The sequence below is a fragment of the Cydia strobilella genome, chromosome 1, assembly GCF_947568885.1.
Source record: "Cydia strobilella chromosome 1, ilCydStro3.1, whole genome shotgun sequence".
NCBI lineage: Eukaryota > Metazoa > Arthropoda > Insecta > Lepidoptera > Tortricidae > Cydia > Cydia strobilella.
In genome coordinates, this window is record NC_086041.1 from 5490884 (window position 1) to 5511232 (window position 20349).

The following is a 20349-nucleotide window of genomic DNA, read 5'->3' on the forward strand; positions in this document are numbered from 1 at the left end:
GGCATAAGTCCTAAGGAGCTGGACCTTTTTTTCCCCTTAGAACCATATACATATAAATACATGAAGTTTGTGGTTCAAGTTTCCAGCCCATGGGCATAAACAAGTCGTGTCGTATTTTGTAGACGGTTGACTTGCCAAGATAATTGGCATAGGCACGTTTTATATGAGGATCAATTTGATCATAAGTTCAACATTAACGAGCTACATTTCGCTTTATTTTGAAAGCGTGGGCTTTTAGAAGCGTGGTTGCGTAGATTTGCCTGGAATCATTTGCTAAGTACTGTTATCTCACAGCAGTGTCTTCCAGTTTATATCAAAAATATTCGGAACATGCAAAAACATAGCCGTTGGGTATTTATGACAATTATAAATCAAGCATTTTATCTATTACAGAAATGGACAGCACCCTAGAAGACAGTAAAACTAAGTCAGCTGGCATCATCCGGCTATCCAGCATACGATCCATCATGGAGCGAGGGAAGCACGCCCTGCTGGACATCACGCCGAACGCCGTCGACCGACTGAACTACGCGCAGTTCTACCCTATCGTCATCTTCCTGAAAGCTGACAACAAGCATATCATTAAGCAGTTGAGAGCAGGCCTTCCGAAGTAAGTTCCTTTATGAAAAGTTCACTGTCCCCATTATTAGTATGCGCGGAAGTGTTTAAAGATGCTTTCTTGCGCGACTTGTTGGTAGGTACATTGCAATCAGGTTAGCCGTCAGATATAAAGCAAAAGTGAATATTAGTAACTACCTGTGATCGTGACTATAGTTTAAGAACTATATTCTATTCCATTTTGATTGTAACCTTTTCGACGCCGTGTCAAACACAAAAGCAGTCGTCCAGACGCCACGTCAACGAAGTGTCAAAACTGAAATTGAACTTTATGCATATGCACGTAGGTCTATGCTGCTCTGTGGTCTATGACCGATTAATCGGTTCAACACCTACGGTGCGTATATATCGGTCATTGGCGTCCAAAAGATTAAAATTTACATTACACAAGGAAACCACGTGACTTGGTTGTTCGACTAATGATATAATTCCATACATTACATAGATAAATCGACTGTTGGTGTTGACGTATAAATAAAGATGATTATGATTATGATATGATACAGAATGTTGCAGCTTATCGGCCGAGTGACCAAGTCACGTGATTATTTTGATATTCGTAAGGACTAGACTTTTCTATTCCGAGAGCGCTAACAATCATTTCACTCTGAATAACACCAGTTCATTTATCGACAAAAGGTTTCTTAATAAAATGGATATGTCAAGTTCATTTTCCAAATTCGCTTTCTCTTTTGCCTGATAAATTCATGTGAATCTCCAGATCCGCCCACAAATCATCAAAGAAGCTGCTCGAACAGTCCCAACACATGGAGCGCGTGTGGGGCCACGTGTTCACGCACACCATCACGCTGAGCGAGGCCAACCAGACCACGTGGTTCAACAAGCTCACTGATCTCATACAGCGGACGCAGCAGCAACAGCTGTGGGTGTCTGAGACCAAGGTGAGGATTTATCATGTGGCCAGATCCGCCCACAAGTTTAATTTAAGATCTATGAAGATAATCTGAAATTGGTATGTGATGTCTTTATATAGGTCCTAAAGTCTTTAATTGAGATAGCATTGTGTGTGTGCCATTGGTAAGTAAACATTACTGTTCTCGTGCAACTTGTTCTCGTTTTAAGACTTTAGAACACATAAGTATTTATTTACATTAATCAAAATACATTTCTATGTTTAGTGTTGGAAGAGGCCTTACTCGTATGTCTGTTTATTTACAACAGTATGTCGCATCATGCTTCAAGATGGTTGCTTGGTAAAGGCAAAGGTGCATTTGGTAAACTGTGCTTCGTATAGATCTGTCTATGTTAATATTTATTGTGATCGAATAAACGACTATACAGCAAAATGCAAAAAGGAATGACAGGTTTCGAAAATTAATCTGAACGTCATTTATTTGATCATATGAAAAGGCCTTATTTCAAACCAATTTCAGCGATCCCAAAGAAAATGGGGAAAGTTATAATTGCGGATTGGTTTGAAATGGCATTAAATGTATTAACCAATTTCATTTCTTCTGTCTTTGCGGCGGTGTAGCACGTTGAAATGGTGTCGGACATATACTTCCCGATCCCACCGTCCCCTTACCCCGCCTTCTATCCCATCTCCTACCCGATTAACAACTACCCCCAGTCTCGGTCACCCCACACCCCCATACAATCACCACAGAACATGCCTAATCTAAACGCTAAAACCAAACGCCACAATCAACTGTATGACGCTAACAGAAATCACGTAGTGCCTTACTATTACGCAGAAACATTAACTCCTTGCTTGGCTAACAACAACTATAGCGTTCCCAACACTTACTTGACTAACAAAAACAGACACACTTTTGCCAGTTATCCAGAAAGACAATACTATTCCGGTCGAAATTTAAATTCAAGAAGTTTTATCAGTCCTGAAATGTCAAGACAGTTTGGAAAGAATATGTTTCCACAACAAGGATTTAGACCTTACAGCGTCCTCGAGACGTCTGCTAAATCTCCCACTCCAAATGTACAGAGACCATCCTCAGTTGTTCCTATGACTGAGCAGTTTAGGCCAGCCTCAGTGTTCTTTCAAAAGAATGAGCTAGAAAATAAAAATGAAGTTCCCGAATGGAAGGCTAGGTTGCAAAAAGAACTGCCGAACCCTATATTAAAAAGTTTCGATAAACCGTCCAGACAAATATGTCGTATTCCAAATTGTAAATGCAATTCAAAACCTGCCGTCGACCCCGGGAGGTTCAGTGAGTCTCGAACACTTCCTACATTCACAGAAAGATCACTTCATAAGATCAAAAATTTGTCTCTACCCACTTTAAAGCTAGAGGAACACGCTGTTGACCAGAAATGTGAGCAGTCCGAGGCAGAAAGGGACGAAACAACGCTTAATAAACCTATTTCTGAGTTACATTTAGGGTATGTGTAGGTTTTAATATGATAAATAACTAGAACTAGGTAACAGTTACCAAAATAGGTTAAACACAAAATGACAATACTTTGATTTGGTTATTTCGCTTTTTTTCTACCTTTGTATGTATATTTGCTGCATGTAAATAATTTGCATTGTTTTATGTATCGCTTCTTGTGTATGTGGTATTGTTATGCTTTTCGTAGATTGAATTTGTTTTATTTTAATTAATTTTCGTTAATATATACCTGCCGAAGAGTTGATATAATGTGTTATTGTTTTTGTTAAACATTGTCATTATTTATCAGTGTTAAATACCACTATTAAAACAAATGAACATTCAAAACGGTGATAAACCGTCACTTTTGTAATATTTGCAAAATGGTACAGAGTACTCGTGTCATTGAAATAAGATTAAATTACGCTTGCCCTGTGTAAATGATTTTTTCACAACACCCCTGTTAACTTGAATGTTAATTTGTCCAGTGTGCCCCATAATCATTCACAGACGCTAAACATAGTTGTAACGTTTTATTGCAATCATTCATTTGTCTTGTCACCCCATTCCATACCCACCCGGACCCGAACAAAATGGCCGACTCACAAAATGGCGGACGCGAAACAGAGGCCGGAGCCGTTGTCGGACGACTTCTTGTTCTCAATGTCGTCGAGTACGGAGAACCGGCTGTCGTACGCGTCGAGTCCGGAGAGCGACTTGGAAGTGAGCCCGCCGCCGGCGCCGCGGCTCGTGAAGTCGTCGTCAGACCCGTCCATAGCCACGACGCAGGACAACATGGACCGAGATGACGATATGAATCATATGGCTGATGCTGTGCCGCCGCCTTATACGGTTTGTATATCATTGCTTATTTAATGTTGTATTGTTTCGACAAGTTACATACAATCATGAGATCATCACACAAAAATGGACACTGTCTATCATGATAATCTGCGTATGCACATAGGTATAAAAAAAAATTGAAATATTTTATTTGGACAAATTTTTACTTACCTATTTTACTGAATAGACCGCCAGAGAGTATTTACAGAGTTCGGTATATAGATCTGTGGTAGCGTTAACGTCATAAGTAACTACAATAATATTAGCTCTTTCAGTAATGCCGTTTCTTTTCTATCTCTAATCAAATGTTTTTACTAAAAGTCAAATAACTATCTTAGTTTATTAAAGTCAGATTTTTAAGTAGTGTAATGGCAGGGGAATGTAACTGAGAGCATACATTCAACTCAAGCGACCACCTCCGTCTACTTAAGATATTTAAATGTCATAGGTATTTAATTATTGGGTAAGAAAATAACATAACGTTATAAAAACCAGTAATCTAACTTCAACTGAACACTTCCTTAACCCATCAGCAAGGCGGTTACGGCGACAGCAAATACGGATTCTCAACGAACGGCAACGGGCCCACCAACGGCATGACTCACCACAATGGGCAGCAGAATATTACGCAAGAGGCTCCGCCGTATCAGATGAATCCTATGGCACATTCACCACCACACTCCCCGCTGTATGGAACCGGTAAGCACTAAACTAGTAGGTACATCTATGAAGGTACCTAATGCTACGTTCACTTTCAGCTCATAATTAAATGTATAATCATTTGATGGGCGTATATTTACCTATCTTCTATTGTGTACAAAATTTGTTTAGGCGCGCTGATTTGTTTTGTTTCATTGTTTACAAACTAATTAACTAAAGTAAGTAAAGATGAGTTTTGTACGTCGCCAACTGAATTTACACCACAAAGAGCTGGCAACGTCATCACAAATCAAGCATATCTATGACAAAGACTTTCCAAAATGACCCGGTCTTATGTTGCAAATCGCAAGTGTAATAAGGACTGTGTGTAAGGATATTCGTATCTGTATAATCCATGGAGGTATAATAATATAGAGAGGAAATGGCCCCTCCCCCATTAGACCGAACGAGATGCTCTTTCAGTAGGAGTAGCGGAGAAAGCGCTATTATTGTTTTTCCTTGTAATAGTCTCACTTTTCCTTTCTGCCTACTTCTAAAAAGTCCTAAGTGACGTAGACGTTTTTTGTTGCCCACCGTTTTTATGGTGGGTAACAATGAACCCGACCAATGAACTTGATATTTACCAGTCGCTTTTCGGTGAAGGAAAACATCGTGAGGAAACCGGACTAATCCCAAAAAGGCCTAGTTTTTCCCCTCTGGGTTGGAAGGTCAGGGGCCCATTTCTCGAATTATATTAGTCTAATATTACTAGTGTGTTGTCATGGTAACCCATACGATTTGACAGTTCGTGGACTAATAATATTAGTCTAATATCGTTCGAGAAATGGGCCCCAGATGGCAGTCGCTTTCGTAAAAATTAGCGCCTACGCCAATTCTCGGGATTCGTTGCCAAGCGGACCCCAGGCTCCCATTAGCCCATATTAAATCACATTTACAAACGGGTCTATCGCGAATTGATTTTGTTACCTTTACTTACCGACGTTTCGACACAGGTTTCACTGGTCGTGGTCGCGGCTAACTGACGTCCCAGCAAAATGTCAAAACAGATACCCCACGAAAAGTGCATTTAAAGTTTGAGGTAGACATCACATTTTCAAACCACCTACTACACATAAATGTTAATTATTGTCAATAGTCCCACACGCAACATTCACAACATCTGCGCACACATCCAAAGAAGATCCCTTGGCTTTAACTTCTGGATCACTCACCCGTGATTCAGACCCGTTTGTAAATGTGATTTAGTATGTGTTCAAACCGCGAAAGTTTTAAATCCCATCAGCCCGTGGCAAAAAGCCGGGATAACGCGAGGAAGATGATGAACAATGAACCCGACCAAATTACGTAGGTTGTTTTTTGGTTTTGTCGAATTGCATATGTTCTGTCCCTCAGGGCTTAGGGGCGCACTCGTATAGCACATGTATGTAATGCTATGTCTATGGTACAGTGTAATCAGTGTGTAAGTTGTCTGCAAGTAGTGTGTTGACGGTTCAGTTCCAGAGCTGCCGCCGCGCACGGGCGGCCGGCCCGCGGGCGGCGTGCTGCTGCCGGCGCCGCCGCCGACCCGTCCGCCGCTCAACAGGCACCCGCACCAGGTAACACCCGACCCGAGCTTACTTATAGCAAAGATAGATATAACTCCGTAATAGATGGATACAGTCTAAGGAAAAAACGTGCCTCGAAAATCAAGAAAATTTGATTCTCGTTCAGAGGGCGCTACTAGTTTTGGCCTACAGTCGTACAGATGGCGTTGACGGTTTCGTTTGTTATTTAACCATTTTAACGCATATCAGTGAAAGAACATGGGTCAAAATCATAAAAATAATTAATGCCAATAAAAAAAATCATTTATCTATATTTAAATACATTCTATCGTATTTTTATAAATCTTCATTTTTAGTTTTAAAGTGTGTCGACAGATGGCAGTGAATTTACTGGGGTTACAAAATTTACTATGACAGTACCGCTCTAGTATAAGTTACTCTATGCTTATAATAACACCTATACTAATATCAAAGAGGATATAATAAGATAGAGCGGTACTGTCATAGTAAATTTTGTAACTACTGTAAATTCACTGCTTTATAAAAATACGTTAAGATGTATTTAAATATGGATAAATGATTTTTTTATTTGCATTAATTATTTTTATATGATTTTAACCCATGTTCTTTAACGGATATGCGTTAAAATTATAAATAACAAACGAAACCGTCAACGCCCTCTATACGAGAGTAGGCCAAAGCTAGTGGGCTATCTGATCGAGAATCAAATTGTCGTGATTTTCGAGGCACGTTATTTCTTTAAACTGTATCCATCTATTACGGAGTTCTAACTATCTTTGCCTATATGTATAGGGTATTGGACTGTATCTAAAATAAATTATTTCACACCATGCATAAAATAAAACACCAGATAATTATTAGAAAAACATAGATAGCAGTTATTTTTGAACACAAGTTCTATTTTATAAATTGGATAGAATTATAAAAATTAGGCGAGTTGATCGTGACGTCATTGTGTAATGTTTCATATAAATTCCATATTAGAAAATCGTTTTGACAGTTCTAAAAAAGAAATTGATTTGACTAGTAGGCTAATACCCTATTATACCTACAAGTGAAAAAAGGGATTTTTGACCAACGAGCCTCCTCCGAAATGGCGGTATAGGATTCCTCCTTAGATTAGACGTCAGTCCTTGTTTCCTGCCGCACGGAAGTCACAACTCTTAGCTTATTTGTTGTCTCTTATTTCAGTGTTTATCCTGGTAGCGTTTTTAGCTCCTGCTTGGGAGCATACATTTATTTATATTCAATTAGATTTTTATTTAAAGCTTCAGATTTACTTATAAGTATTGTTTTTCCATTAAGCCATAACCGTACGATAACGTACAAATTCTCGGTTGACACAATAAATATCTAATGAAGCCACTCCTATCACAGAACACCCGTCCCAGCGCACAAGAGCGCCTCTTCGGACCACCAAAGGAAGCGAACGGCGACGACACGGCCACGTACACAGCGCGACCTACTAGCATGATCATACAACCCACGCAGAACTCGCTCGACCGGCACCGGCATCCTGGGAACCCGGTACGTTCTCATCAGGAATCAGAGTAGTATAGATATCCGAACTAGCCACGGAATCTATTAGCGACCAGTGTTTTGATTAAGCGCAGCTGGTGAAAAAGCGTCCAAAAAAGAGGTATGGGCACTGTGAATGACATCTCGCTTTGTGTGGTAGGGCACAGGACAGCGGATGTCATTCCAGATCTAGAGCAGAGCCCAACTGGGGAAGTACCTCCACCTTACAGAAAACCGCAGCCAAATAACACTAGACCCTACTCATAGTGTTGTGTTCCTGCCGGTGAGTAAGGTTGCCAGAGCTCAACGAGGGAGAGGAGTGTTAGGGTCGGCAACGCGCATGTAACTCTAGAGTTGCAGGCGTACATAGGTTACGGAGACTGCTTAACATCAGGCGGGTATGCTTGTTTGCCACCGACGTAGTATATAAAAAAAAGCTGGAATAGACTGATTTGACTGAAATGATTGGTCTGGATCTAACTTGGCTACAGCATGGCATGGTGGTTGTTGGTTGAAACCTCCTAATCCTTTTAATTATGTACTATGAGTCATCCGATACTATGTTGGAGGTGGGAATGTCGGAAAGTCCAACTTCTATGATGGTGTGACACCGGCCATCACTGGCTGTGTCTTACCTATTTTGTTTTTAAATTGTCCCCCTACCTCCCCCTAAACGTGTGACGTAATTAATGGATAACCCCTAAAATACTACCTAATCATTCTTAGTACACTCTCAAAACTATATTAAAACAGTAACAATTATAAATGTTACACTACGTCACCGAGTTTGTATATTGATTGAGCTTGTTTCCCTCACAGCAGACCTCGTACGACGGCACGTCCTCGTACGAGTACGGGGGCTCCAACAACGGCTCCGCCCTCGGCTCGTGTCGCCTCCCGCCCAACGCTCCCGATGATCTCAAAGTAGCTCCGCCTCCGAAGTAAGTTCAAATTATCACGTTGCTAAATCTATATCAAATTCCTTGATCGTAATAAGTAGATAACGATTACTTATTAATATTATTGTTCCAGTAAACTTGAGCCGCCGCCGCCTCCCAACCCGTCCGCCATGTCGTCACAGAGTCCGCAGCGAAACTCCAACTCGCACGAACACAACTCGCTCGAGTACAGAAACTCTGACAATTACAGGTAACTTACTGAAACTTTAAAATGAAAATAAAAAACTACACCTAATGATAGTAGAGAGTAATGCTGAGAACAAAATTAAAATACCTAATGATAGTAGGTTAAGATTATGATAGTTCGAATGTGGTAAATAAGTAGGTATTAGTAGTTGAATAGGTAGTAATTCATAATATTCTCCTAACTAACATATTTAAATGCCTAATAAAAATTAGGAGATCTCCATTTTCCCTTCTCTATCAAAATTGACATTACAAGTTTATTATATTCAGACACTTTGGGCGTCTTTTAGTGTTTAGTTTTATCATATTGCATCTGCACTCCTTGCCTTCATAGGAAGTCGGTGGTAAGTTTTGGCAGCGCGCAGTTTGTAATTTTCAGACAGTATGCGCTTTAGAAATTCGATGCTTAAGTTTTTTACAGTAAGGATCATTATCCATTTTTTTCTTCCATTACCCAACTATCGATATCGATGAAAAAAAAATTCTAACTCTAGCAAGATTGCGACAGTCTTTTGTTTTGCCGCGAAAATTCCGGACTTTGGTCATTATTGAATGTATCGCAGCAGGTCCCAGGAGAACTTCCGCAGCCCGCAGCGGCCCGCCATGAACGGCTCGACACACACCACGCCCGTGCACGCGCGCGGGCCCTCGCTGCCCAACGCGCCCACCAACGACCACGCCAAATACAGGTACATATCCATACCTAACTTTTGAACTATTAATGTTTCTAAATATCAAGGCCTATGCGCCGCGCTTATGTGTTGTCTGTCAGTATCTTATAACGCAACGCAACACCCATAGGTATAATATAATATTAGGTACCATTTAAGTGCCATTTTACCATACGATCACGGTAGTCCGTAAAAATCACTGTAGATATTAGTATCTAGTCAAATGAATGTCCCTCTCATATTTGATTTGCCATTGCCACTTTATCTTTACAAATAGATATTTAAATATGTACCTCTATAAAACTTTTGAGGTTGACTCCTTCAACATTGGTCACTGTACTCACTACTATTATAATGGGCGTTTCCTGAAATAAATATTGAAAACCTGATTCTCACAGACCCTGGTGTTTTTGAGTTCTTTCTACTCAGAATCACTAGCATATTCAATCCTGATGATAAAAAAATATCCCAAAATGTTGTATGATAATTGTACATTCCACTCCACTACGTCACGCACAATACAAGTGTTTTTTTTTTTTCAAAACATCCATATGGACATTTTGGGACTTCTTTTTTTAATGGCAGGATGGAGAATGCTGTCGATTCTGAGTAGAATGAGCCCAAGAATGTCCAGATTTGAAAGAATCTGGTTTTCAATATTTATTTTACAAAACGCCCTAATATGTTCTGTTTGCGTGTCGTGCAGCAGCCGCACGAACTCGGCGTCGCAGGCGGACTACAGCGCGCGCGGCGCGCCGCCCTACAAGCCGGTGCCGCCGCCCAAGCCCAAGCACTACCGCCCGCCCCTCCCCGCCGACCAACCGCACCCGGGACATCCGAGGAATGGGGTATGTTACTTATTATGTCTAACATGCTCGGAAATGGTCGCATTCTGTTTGTAAATCGAAGACGCAATAGGGGAGAGTGGCGGAATTGGGAACGGCGGGTAATTAAAAACAATTGAGTATGTTTAACACGAACATAAAGAGGCCTTCGTGTGCCTAAGTGACTGTCAGATTCGGAAGCTACGCATGTGTGTGACCGCATAATGCGTAGCTACCGATTCCGATTAATCGAACAAAATATTTTCAACTTTTGCTATAATTTTTATCATATATCTATCATGAGATGAAAGCAAGGAGTTTTTGAGTGGAAGACTCCATATTTTGTTATTATCTTGTATATGGTCTCTGCTTTCAAACCCCAGGTGGATTCAAGCTCACCAAAATTACACTACCAATCAAACACTTATTTTATACTCGCAACCGAATAATATCCACCTATCTCTCAGTGTATAACTTTTAATCTATAAAAACCAATCGACATTCATCTAAACGGCTTACCTATAACAAAAGTGTATATTTATCAAACGTTCCAACAGAGCATGGATCCGGCAGCAGTGCCTCCGCCTGGTCCCGGTGGCGGGGGAGGGGGAGGGGCCGGCGTGCCGCCCCGCGCGCCCGCGCCCGCGCCCGCGCCCTACCCGCACTACTCGCACCAGCACTCGCTGTCGCAGCCGCACCACCGCGTGCAGCACAACAGCTACCCACAAGTAACTATATGCTCAACACTGTTAGATCTACAATACTGCCCTGAGGAACTCCTTGGACAACTCTACTGTGCAGTTATGTGAAGCAGGCAACAGAAACGCATTTCTTTATACATATAAATGCCCTTACAAATACTCATCTACCTACTGCAATAGCTTCCATTACAATAGCTACTCTAAAATCATCAATAACCGTAAATAGTACCGGACCTAGTGTAGTGCCTTGTGGAATTCTTTGGCTAGATTTATTATTCTGTTGTGGATATAGCTACTCTAAAATCATCAATAACCGTAAATAGTACCGGACCTAGTATAGTGCCTTGTGGAATTCTTTGGCTAGATTTATTATTCTGTTGTGTTGTGGATATCGAATATATTTTATTTCTTAAATAGGAATAGTATTCACATCCAAAAAAAATAGATAGTCTGCCGTTTCTATTTCTACATTTTAAAAGTTTTGTCGACCACTTCGACCACTTGTCAGTTTTGAAACCGTGTCAAAAGCTTCTTAAAGTACACCTTTGTAACAATATTAATTCCGCGCTCATGTAACCACTGTTTTTGACTACAGCATCAACAAAACATGTCATACGGCGGTCAGATGCCTCCCCAGTCCCCGCCGTACTCCGGGCCTCCGTCCCATCACCGCGCCATCAACCTGCCGCACAACCCCCATCTCATAGGTAACCTAACTATTTATTATTACGCCATATGCCTTAAATGCTAAAAACTGATATTTCTTCTTGCACATTCTAAATTCTAACTCTTTATTTCTCTTCCCAGATTTAGCAGGCAGTCGAGAACAACGCGGATCCGCCTTCGAACTATATAGGAAGCCTCAACATATGCACAATATAAGGTAAGACCTTATCACACGGTATAACCTTGTCACTGCACTACCAATCAGACCCTAATTTACAAATGCATTCAAACTCTAAAATAAATACATTAAAGAATACCTCATTACATATCTGTGTATAATTTGCATGTTCCAAAAGTATCTTCGAGAATTTCTAGCCGTTTTCGGTCCCGTTTACATCAGCCCTGTACAATTTGCTCTAACATGCAAACACCAATCGCTTCACAAACGACTAACAATGTCTTGTCGGGCCACAGTATTAGTATCGGTCTTGTATGTGGTTATAAATATACATAATACATATTTTGTAACATATACATATCTCTATATTGGGGTAAGTTTGTAAATTGTAATAACATTGTATATTAGAGTATTTAGAGTTGTTTGTTATGACAACTATTATTGGCAGTGCGTGTCTGCATTTTAGTGCAACTTGAAAATTCTATTTAAAAGCATATTGAAGTAATTTGTCTTTCTTTTTGCTTCGTTTTTCTCATTATATTGTACATCGATGTCTTTGGTTTTCATTTGGCTGTCTTTCCCCTGCAGACATTAATTATATTTTATCATCGTTCGTTCGTTGTTTTTCTTTTCTTTTTCATTCCTTCAAGGGGCATTTATTTCAATATGCTTTTTAAGGAATCTCTAAATTCACTTCTTGAAAATTGCCATTAAATTTGGACATTTCAGATTTTCATTGGTTTTAATCTGATCTCATAAGTTCTATTTATTAATACGTTAAGTTTGTGTCTGAAGTGTCCATATTACTTATCATAGCGTAACTAAGTGGGTGATTGGTTGTGGGTTTCCGCAGTTCATCCGATGCCATGAACTCGAGCGTGGAGCGCGACGAATCATTTTCACCAAAAACAAAAAAGAAATTGTCTAAAAAGCCATCGTTTATTAAAAACGCTGTGCTCGATTTATTCCGATCAAAAACGAAAAATTCCCAAAAAGTATCTCGGCAAAAGTCATTATGCGAGACAGACTTGCAGCCAAGACATCAGATGCATCAAATGCCGATGCTTAGACGAGAGAAGTCTGACCTTAGCGACTTGAATACGCATATGAGAAATACGCAAATCAGAAACCAAATGTTGCAGCGTAGCAACTCGTCCTCATGTGAAAAACCAGTTTTAAAACCAATCCTAAAACGACAAAGCTCATTTTGTGACGAAAGAAATGGCGTAATCTGCACAGTTAGAGATTACGACGCCAAACCCGTCATTAAAAATTTAAGACGGCAAAATTCTATGTGTGAGATAGAAACGGAACCGAAAGTTACCCCACTGTTACGTAGACAAAATTCCCTCATAGAGTATAATAGGCGAGGCATTTACGGCCAGTCGCCCAACTTTAATATGATTACCAAAATAGATCCCATCTACCAAAGACAGCAGCAAACAAAACACGAACCATTCCACCCTACGCAACCGCTACCTCTAGAACCAGTTTACCAAACCAAAGAACATCTCGTTTACGATCCTATTCCTAAACCAAGGAGAACGTATGCTTCTCTGTATGATACCTCAAGCGAAAACCCCTATGCCAGTAGATCTGAAGTTATTAATCAGAGTTTTGAAAGTCCGTATGGAAACCGACAGTCTTTGGGCATGCCCCTTATGGACCCTTATGCTACTAGAGCTGAATGCATTAGAGAGAATCCCTATGCAACACGACCTGAATGTGTCAGAGAGAGTCCTTATGGCACAAGGAACGATATTGTAAAAGAAAGCCCATATGGAACAAGAACAGATTCAGTAAGAGAGAGTTTGTACGGAACAAGAACAGATTCTGTTAGAGAAAGTCCTTATGGTACCCGATCAGAGTCCATTAGGGAAAGCCCTTATGCCACCAGGAGTGAAATACTAAACGATAACCCATATGCTACTAAGCAGGACATCGTTAAGCAACCAGATTCCTTGTACAGCGAATCTCCTTATTCTAGCAAAGAGCACATGCTTAGGCACAGAATGACTTCTGAAAGTCCATATTCTACTAAAGAAGACATGTTGCGACAGAGATTTTCAGAATCACCTTATAATACTAAGGAAGAAATGCTTAAGCAAAGAATGGATGGGTCGTTTACTGCTAAAGAGCCCTTGTATGGTAGAAGGACGTATGATCCTCCAGCAAGCACGTCATGGTCAGAGAATCCCTATAGTGTGAGGCCTGACAGAAGATTACAAACTCCAGTAAATTATCCCGAAAGGGTATCACCTATGGCTAAGTGTATGAGCGAACCACCATATTCGTCTAGAACGGAAATGCTATCAAGAACAGGGCAGGCTGAATTACCATATGCAACTCGATCCGAGATCAAATCTAGCAGCTCGGAATCTAATTATTGTACGAGGAGTGACAGTCTTGAGTTTAAACCAGATGTTAGACCAGCTTCAGCAGAGTGTACATATGTGTCAAGACAAGAAATTTTATCCCAGAAAGCCGCTATGTTAGCTAGTAAAGAGTCTACTTATGGTATTCGACTAGAAGAAAAACTGGAAATGATAAAACAAAGAAATCAAGCTAAAAAGGAAATGATTTATCAAACCAGGAAGGAAGCAAATGAAAGTGATGCAGCTAAAATGAGAGAACCTTTGTATGTTTCCAAAAGAGAACTAAAAGATAGTGTAATATACGAATCCCACCAGGAAACTAAAGAAGTATTACAAGCCCAAGAAGGTAGTGCGAGAAGTAGCCCGTATGAACTCAGTGATGCTAATCATTTATCCCGCCGAGAACCTATTTATCAAACAAAGACAGAAGCACAAAGCAGCGTTGAGAAGGAGACATTCCAAGAAATAGATTTTTCAAAACTTAGATTAACAGATTCAAAAACTGACGCAGAGAAGGAAAAGTCACTGAACATAGAATCTACCCTACTCAAAGGCGAACCTTTATACTCACCTCGTTTGCATGGGAAGACCGAACACATATCGAATGCTCTAAAAGCAACTACCTCTCCTGTACCTTATGAATCGACAACGTCTATGGAAACTCATTATGCTTCTGAATGCAGTATGAACTTTGAGAATAAGCCTCAAAGTACCCCTTACACGTCTCAAGATTTAGAGGATCAACCTCCAAAACCTAGCAGATCCGTAAAATTCTGCGAAAAGATAGTAGAGAAAAGTCCTGAGAGCAGCCAAGAAAATTCTGAAAATATGTCTGCAAGTCAGAACGAAACAACCGTCATTAACAATCAGAACACGGTGGTTCAGGAGTCCATGTCAGAAAGTGCCTCAGAGAGTAAAGAGGAAGTAGAACCTGATGGTCCGCATACTACTTGGGGAATATTTGACAGTGAAGGCGGTGTATTAGAAGATAGGCAATGGGGAGTTTCCCTGATCATCCCGCCTAAAGCTATAGCTCCTGGTATCAAGCAAAAGATCTACTTTACGGTGTCAGACCCGAGGCTGAGCCAGCGCGTGGGGGGGCCACCAATCGATATGGACAACGGTAAAGCTTTTTGTAATGAAGCACGCGCCTGTAGTCTAGAATCTAGAAAGCACTTACTAATTGGGCATTAACGATTGTGAAAATAGAGGAGCAACAAATTTGATTTGTGACTGTACCACTGGTTAGCTAGCTATGTACAAAACAATAAATATGTTTATATATTGCATGGACATTGTGAAGCATGTGGGTTGTAGATACTAAATAGACCTTTATGTATAGAACACACTCTAATTTCTGACACTTATTATCATTACGTACTATATTATTAGGCCGCTTTATTTCATGTAATAAAGTCATAATCATAAATTAAAGCACTTTCTTTATGTACAGCAATTACCAAGTATTTATAGTATAAAGTATTGCTTGTATAGTTTTTATCTGTTTTTAGACACGTATATATATCATATTCGTTGTACATATATCTACTCGTATTAACCGGGTAAGTCATATATCATTATCATTTATTTGTGCAGCTTCTACCACACAATACACTCGTACTTAGAGATTGAGGAGAGACGACGTCGCCTATGCTACGTTCAACCAACCGTATGATTGTATGTTTGACCAAAATTCTATATATCAACACATTAAATATTTCATTCTTATTTTCACTGATGAAACATTATTTTTGTTTCCTTTACCTACTGTATTTTATCTATCCTTTTTATTTATCTTATTTTTTATTATTTGCTATTATGACCTTCGTTTGTGTTTTTGTTCGTGACCATTGTCCATTTTAATCGCTTGGCATGCTTAATATTAATAATGCATAAAACGTGTTGCGATTTGTGTTTGTGTGTTACTGTGTACATTATTACTATCTTTGATGTTATTTAATACGGTTGACAAATTACTAAACAACTTATTCACCTTTTAGCACTCAAAAGATTTTATCATATTCCTCGAATTTCTGGCACATCTAAATTCAAATTCACTTATCGAACTACCATATACACCCTAAATAGTTTTACCAATTGAATTTCCTAAATAAAATTTACTAAAACAAATATCAAACGACTGACAAAGAATTGAGTAATCTTTATAATGTGACTGATGTTATTTTTTCTACACTTTTATTTTCCTGGTTAGCTCGAAGATGTTTGCAAGACTTTAACGTCTTTTCCTGAACAGGTGAAGCGATGCTATCCCCACTAGTGATGTGCGGTCCGCAAGGGCTGGTGTTTCTGCGGCCGGTGACGCTGCGGCTGCCGCACTGCGCCAACGCAGTGCCCTCCCTAGGCCTCACGATCAAGGCCACCGACACCGAGGCGCACCTCAGCACCGACTGGGACCAGATACACCTCCCAGCGACTACCACGCTCAACACTGTTGCTGTCAAAGTTGATCATTTTTAGCTCTCGATATAAAGGGTTGTTAAGCTCGTGAATATTTTGAGCTCATTTGCGATTTTGCGAATAAATGCTAAATAATATATTAGACGGTTAATTGTGAAAAATATGACACTATAAAGTTTCTATACAATATTGGACCCAGTTGTCTAACATAAATGGGTTTGCAAAGATAATGTTCTTCCAAATTGTATCTAAATTCCCACCTTTTAGGCCATAAGACTGCATTTTTAATTCGCATAAAAAGCATTCTTAAAAAGAGTAATTTTTTGTAAAAATAATTATTAGGAAATCTCTTAATTTTAGGCTTTGAGAGTTTGATTTGACACGGTAATATTGGTGGTGCTCTTGCTATGCAAATATTTTATGTATAAAATAATTAATATGCCCTGATAACACAAATTTAGAAGTGAACACTGCAAAGATAATATTCTGGCAAGACGAGATTGAAACACTTCTTGTTATATTAAGAATAGTTTTTCACGTTAGTTTTCAAAAGGGTTTATTAAAGTCTAAATATTCGTGATAATGAAATGAATGAATTCAATGATTGGAATTGTGAAACATTTTAATAAAATTATGATCAAGAATTTATCATTAAATAAGATGCCTTACCATAACTTAGAGCTATTACGGTAGATGTAATAATGTTGATATTGTAATGTTATTATTTAATGTAATGCATCTGTATTTAGAAATAGAAGTATCGGAATGTTGGATGTTTTATCCGAATTGAATGTTTTCGTATTTTGACTTTTCAAAATAATGAAGTGACTGTTGCTTTTAACGTGAATCATGGAAAGGAAAATAATAATAATATGTGTATTGTATTGTGTCAAATTAATAATACGGGGCTGAATAGTAACTTTTATTACCATTTTCCTTTCTATGATGTCTCTCTCAATTGCGTTGCAACTTGCTAAAGGAATATACCTTAGTTGTGGATTTAAGCGCTACTCGTATGTTATTTCATATTCGCCTTAATACCTGTATTGTATATTATCTTGTTATTAACGATGAGTTTAACTTTGACTCTACAATAAAATTTTATATCTACAATTTTTTTTACTTTATCACCATTCACCAAGTATGCCTTTATAGGTAGGGGAGAGTGGGGCATGACGGGGTACTTAACGTTTCAAGTCCAATAAAACTGAAAATGCTATTCTTTTTAAGGTTTTGTTATTCTTATTTTTATCTTTGGTAATCAGTCTTTCATAATCAACACTTACTAGGAACTCTAGTTAGATAATTAAAACTGATTGCCATGATGGCGACGCATCGTCATGCAATAACGGGATCCTGGTTGGTCAGTCGTGTCGCCATATGAAGCCGCTAATCCGTCTTATCCGCCACTCCGTCTTGCCCCACTCTGCTTCTGCTTGCTCTTGCTAAAGTATGATATGTTAAATACAAGATAGGTATTATACACATCTTCATTGGACCACCATAATTTTATGAACACCTACAAGGAAACTTGCTTTCCTTCAAAATAACTTAAAAACCTAATCTTTCACATGTGTGGTACCTAGTCAAAAACCTTGGGTTCAAATTCAAACCTCGGTTGTGCTGCACTTCTCGAAAAAAAAAATCTCAGTCGACAAAAAATTCGCTGCATAATGTTCTATGCTCATGTAGAATATACATATAACCACCAACATACAAATCCACGCGTGCGATGTTTCGGGCAACAGCTAGTATCGCATAAATGCATAAGAACCTAAATGTCAAAACTTGCACTAGGCGGTACCCAGGGCGCATAATGTCAAAATTAACCTTTTCGACGCCGTGTCAAACACAAAAGCTGTCACTCAGACGCCACGTCATCGAAGTGTCAAAACTGAAATTGAACTTTATGCACATGCACGTAGGTCTATGTTGCTCTGTGGTCTGTGACGGATCAATCCGTCTTTGGCGTTGGACCTGCGGTGCCGATATATACTCCATTGGCGTCCAGAAGGTTAATCCTGATTCCTTCCCGAAACTTGAAAAATGACACCAAAATAGGTATTATTTATGCAATAAAGCACCAACAAGTGTGAATATCCCGATGTTCGCACGGCGATTATGCGAATGCGTGCAATGATTCTCATGTGTGTTAATGGTTATCTCGAACTGTGTGTAAATCGGACGTGTTTATACCATTATCCACTGCACTTGTTGAGCTAATAGTATGAGTGCGGAAAATGACGCTTTTAGTAAGCATTTCAGTGTTTTCATAGTGAATATAAAAAACCAAGTTTGTTAATCAATCAAGTTGCGAGCATAACTCTACCTACTTAATAATTTTGAGGAATATTAAATAGAGAAGCTTACGAAAACTACGTAAGCTTCTGTATTTAATATAACGAACTAGCTCAGTCCTACAGATTTTACTGGGAAAAGTCGTTTTCTCAAACACCCAAAAATAACTAACCAGAGCCCTGTAGGGCTAAGATGGTCGGCTCTTTATCATTTGTCATCATGCCTGTCACGTTCTAACAAATAGGTATGTAAGTCCGAAAGTGACGCCTGGCAAGACAGGTGATAAAAATGTGACCATGATAGCGTTGCTGGTTTCCTAAAATGTCGGAAGAATTTCTGAAATGTCAAAATTAACACCGAATTAACTGTCCAATTCCAATCTGAGTACATACCTACTTATTCTTTAAAATCGTTACTCGCAATCTATTTAAATACTCCGGGATCTTTTTATTTAGGTAACTACTTTTTTATTATAATAGCTTGTAGTGTCCTACTGCTGGGCAAAGGCCTCTCCCTTTGATTTCCATGACTCCCGTTGTTGAGCTGTTTCCGGCTATACACAAATATATTCGCGAAAATAGAGATTAGAACGCTAGTGTTAGCCAGTGCCAGAGCACTCTTAACTATATACGCGAAGATGGGCGCAGTGGAATCTTAATGGCCCGAGCTCGGGCATAATGTCGCAAACAGTGTCAGGCGATGAGTGACGCGCGGTATCAATCGCAGTCACCCCGTAATGCCTGCGCATCTCCGCGCCGTGTCGGATACTTGTGCACAACAGTGCAGACACAATCAAAAAGTTAGTATCAATTGTAGGCACCCCGTAATGCCTGCGCATTTCTGCGCCGTGTCGGACACTTGTGCACAACAGGGCAGACACAATCAAAAAGTTAGTATCAATCGCAGGCACCCCGTAATGCCTGCGCATCTCTGTGCCGTGTCGAACACTTGTGCACAACGGTGCAGACACAATCAAAAAGTTAGTATCAATCGCAGGCACCCCGTAATGCCTGCGCATCTCTGTGCCGTGTCGAACACTTGTGCACAACGGTGCAGACACAATCAAAAAGTTAGTATCAATCGCAGGCACCCCGTAATGCCTGCGCATCTCCGCGCCGTGTCGGATACTTGTGCACAACAGTGCAGACACAATCAAAAAGTTAGTATCAATCGCAGGCACCCCGTAATGTCTGCGCATTTCTGCGCCGTGTCGGACACTTGTGCACAACAGGGCAGACACAATCAAAAAGTTAGTATCAATCGCAGGCACCCCGTAATGCCTGCGCATCTCTGTGCCGTGTCGAACACTTGTGCACAACGGTGCAGACACAATCAAAAAGTTAGTATCAATCGCAGGCACCCCGTAATGCCTGCGCATCTCTGTGCCGTGTCGAACACTTGTGCACAACAGGGCAGACACAATCAAAAAGTTAGTATCAATCGCAGGCACCCCGTAATGCCTGCGCATCTCTGTGCCGTGTCGGACACTTGTGCACAACGGTGCAGACACAATCAAAA

The 20349-nt window shown here is 39.9% G+C and overlaps 1 protein-coding gene across 11 annotated transcripts in view; it reads left to right on the forward strand.

The window, feature by feature from the left end:
• Positions 1-17644, forward strand: part of LOC134755528 (tight junction protein ZO-3-like) — a 119422-nt gene extending 101778 nt beyond the window's left edge. For 4 of the 11 annotated variants that reach the window (XM_063692062.1, XM_063692067.1, XM_063692075.1 and 1 more), the window contains 15 exons: positions 394-610; positions 1340-1520; positions 3597-3821; positions 4346-4511; positions 5967-6067; positions 7415-7564; positions 8375-8496; positions 8588-8704; positions 9264-9389; positions 10078-10219; positions 10753-10923; positions 11492-11603; positions 11704-11779; positions 12594-15238; positions 16370-17644. In XM_063692062.1, the coding sequence (XP_063548132.1) occupies positions 394-610; positions 1340-1520; positions 3597-3821; positions 4346-4511; positions 5967-6067; positions 7415-7564; positions 8375-8496; positions 8588-8704; positions 9264-9389; positions 10078-10219; positions 10753-10923; positions 11492-11603; positions 11704-11779; positions 12594-15238; positions 16370-16593 (4775 nt within the window). In that variant the 3' untranslated portion in view covers positions 16594-17644. Of the gene's footprint in view, positions 1-393; positions 611-1339; positions 1521-3596; positions 3822-4345; positions 4512-5966; positions 6068-7414; positions 7565-8374; positions 8497-8587; positions 8705-9263; positions 9390-10077; positions 10220-10752; positions 10924-11491; positions 11604-11703; positions 11780-12593; positions 15239-15711; positions 15793-16369 lie in introns of all 11 variants that reach the window. The other 7 variants (XR_010129068.1, XM_063692063.1, XM_063692064.1 and 4 more) reach the window with 7 other exon arrangements.
• The last annotated feature ends 2705 nt before the right edge of the window (positions 17645-20349 follow it).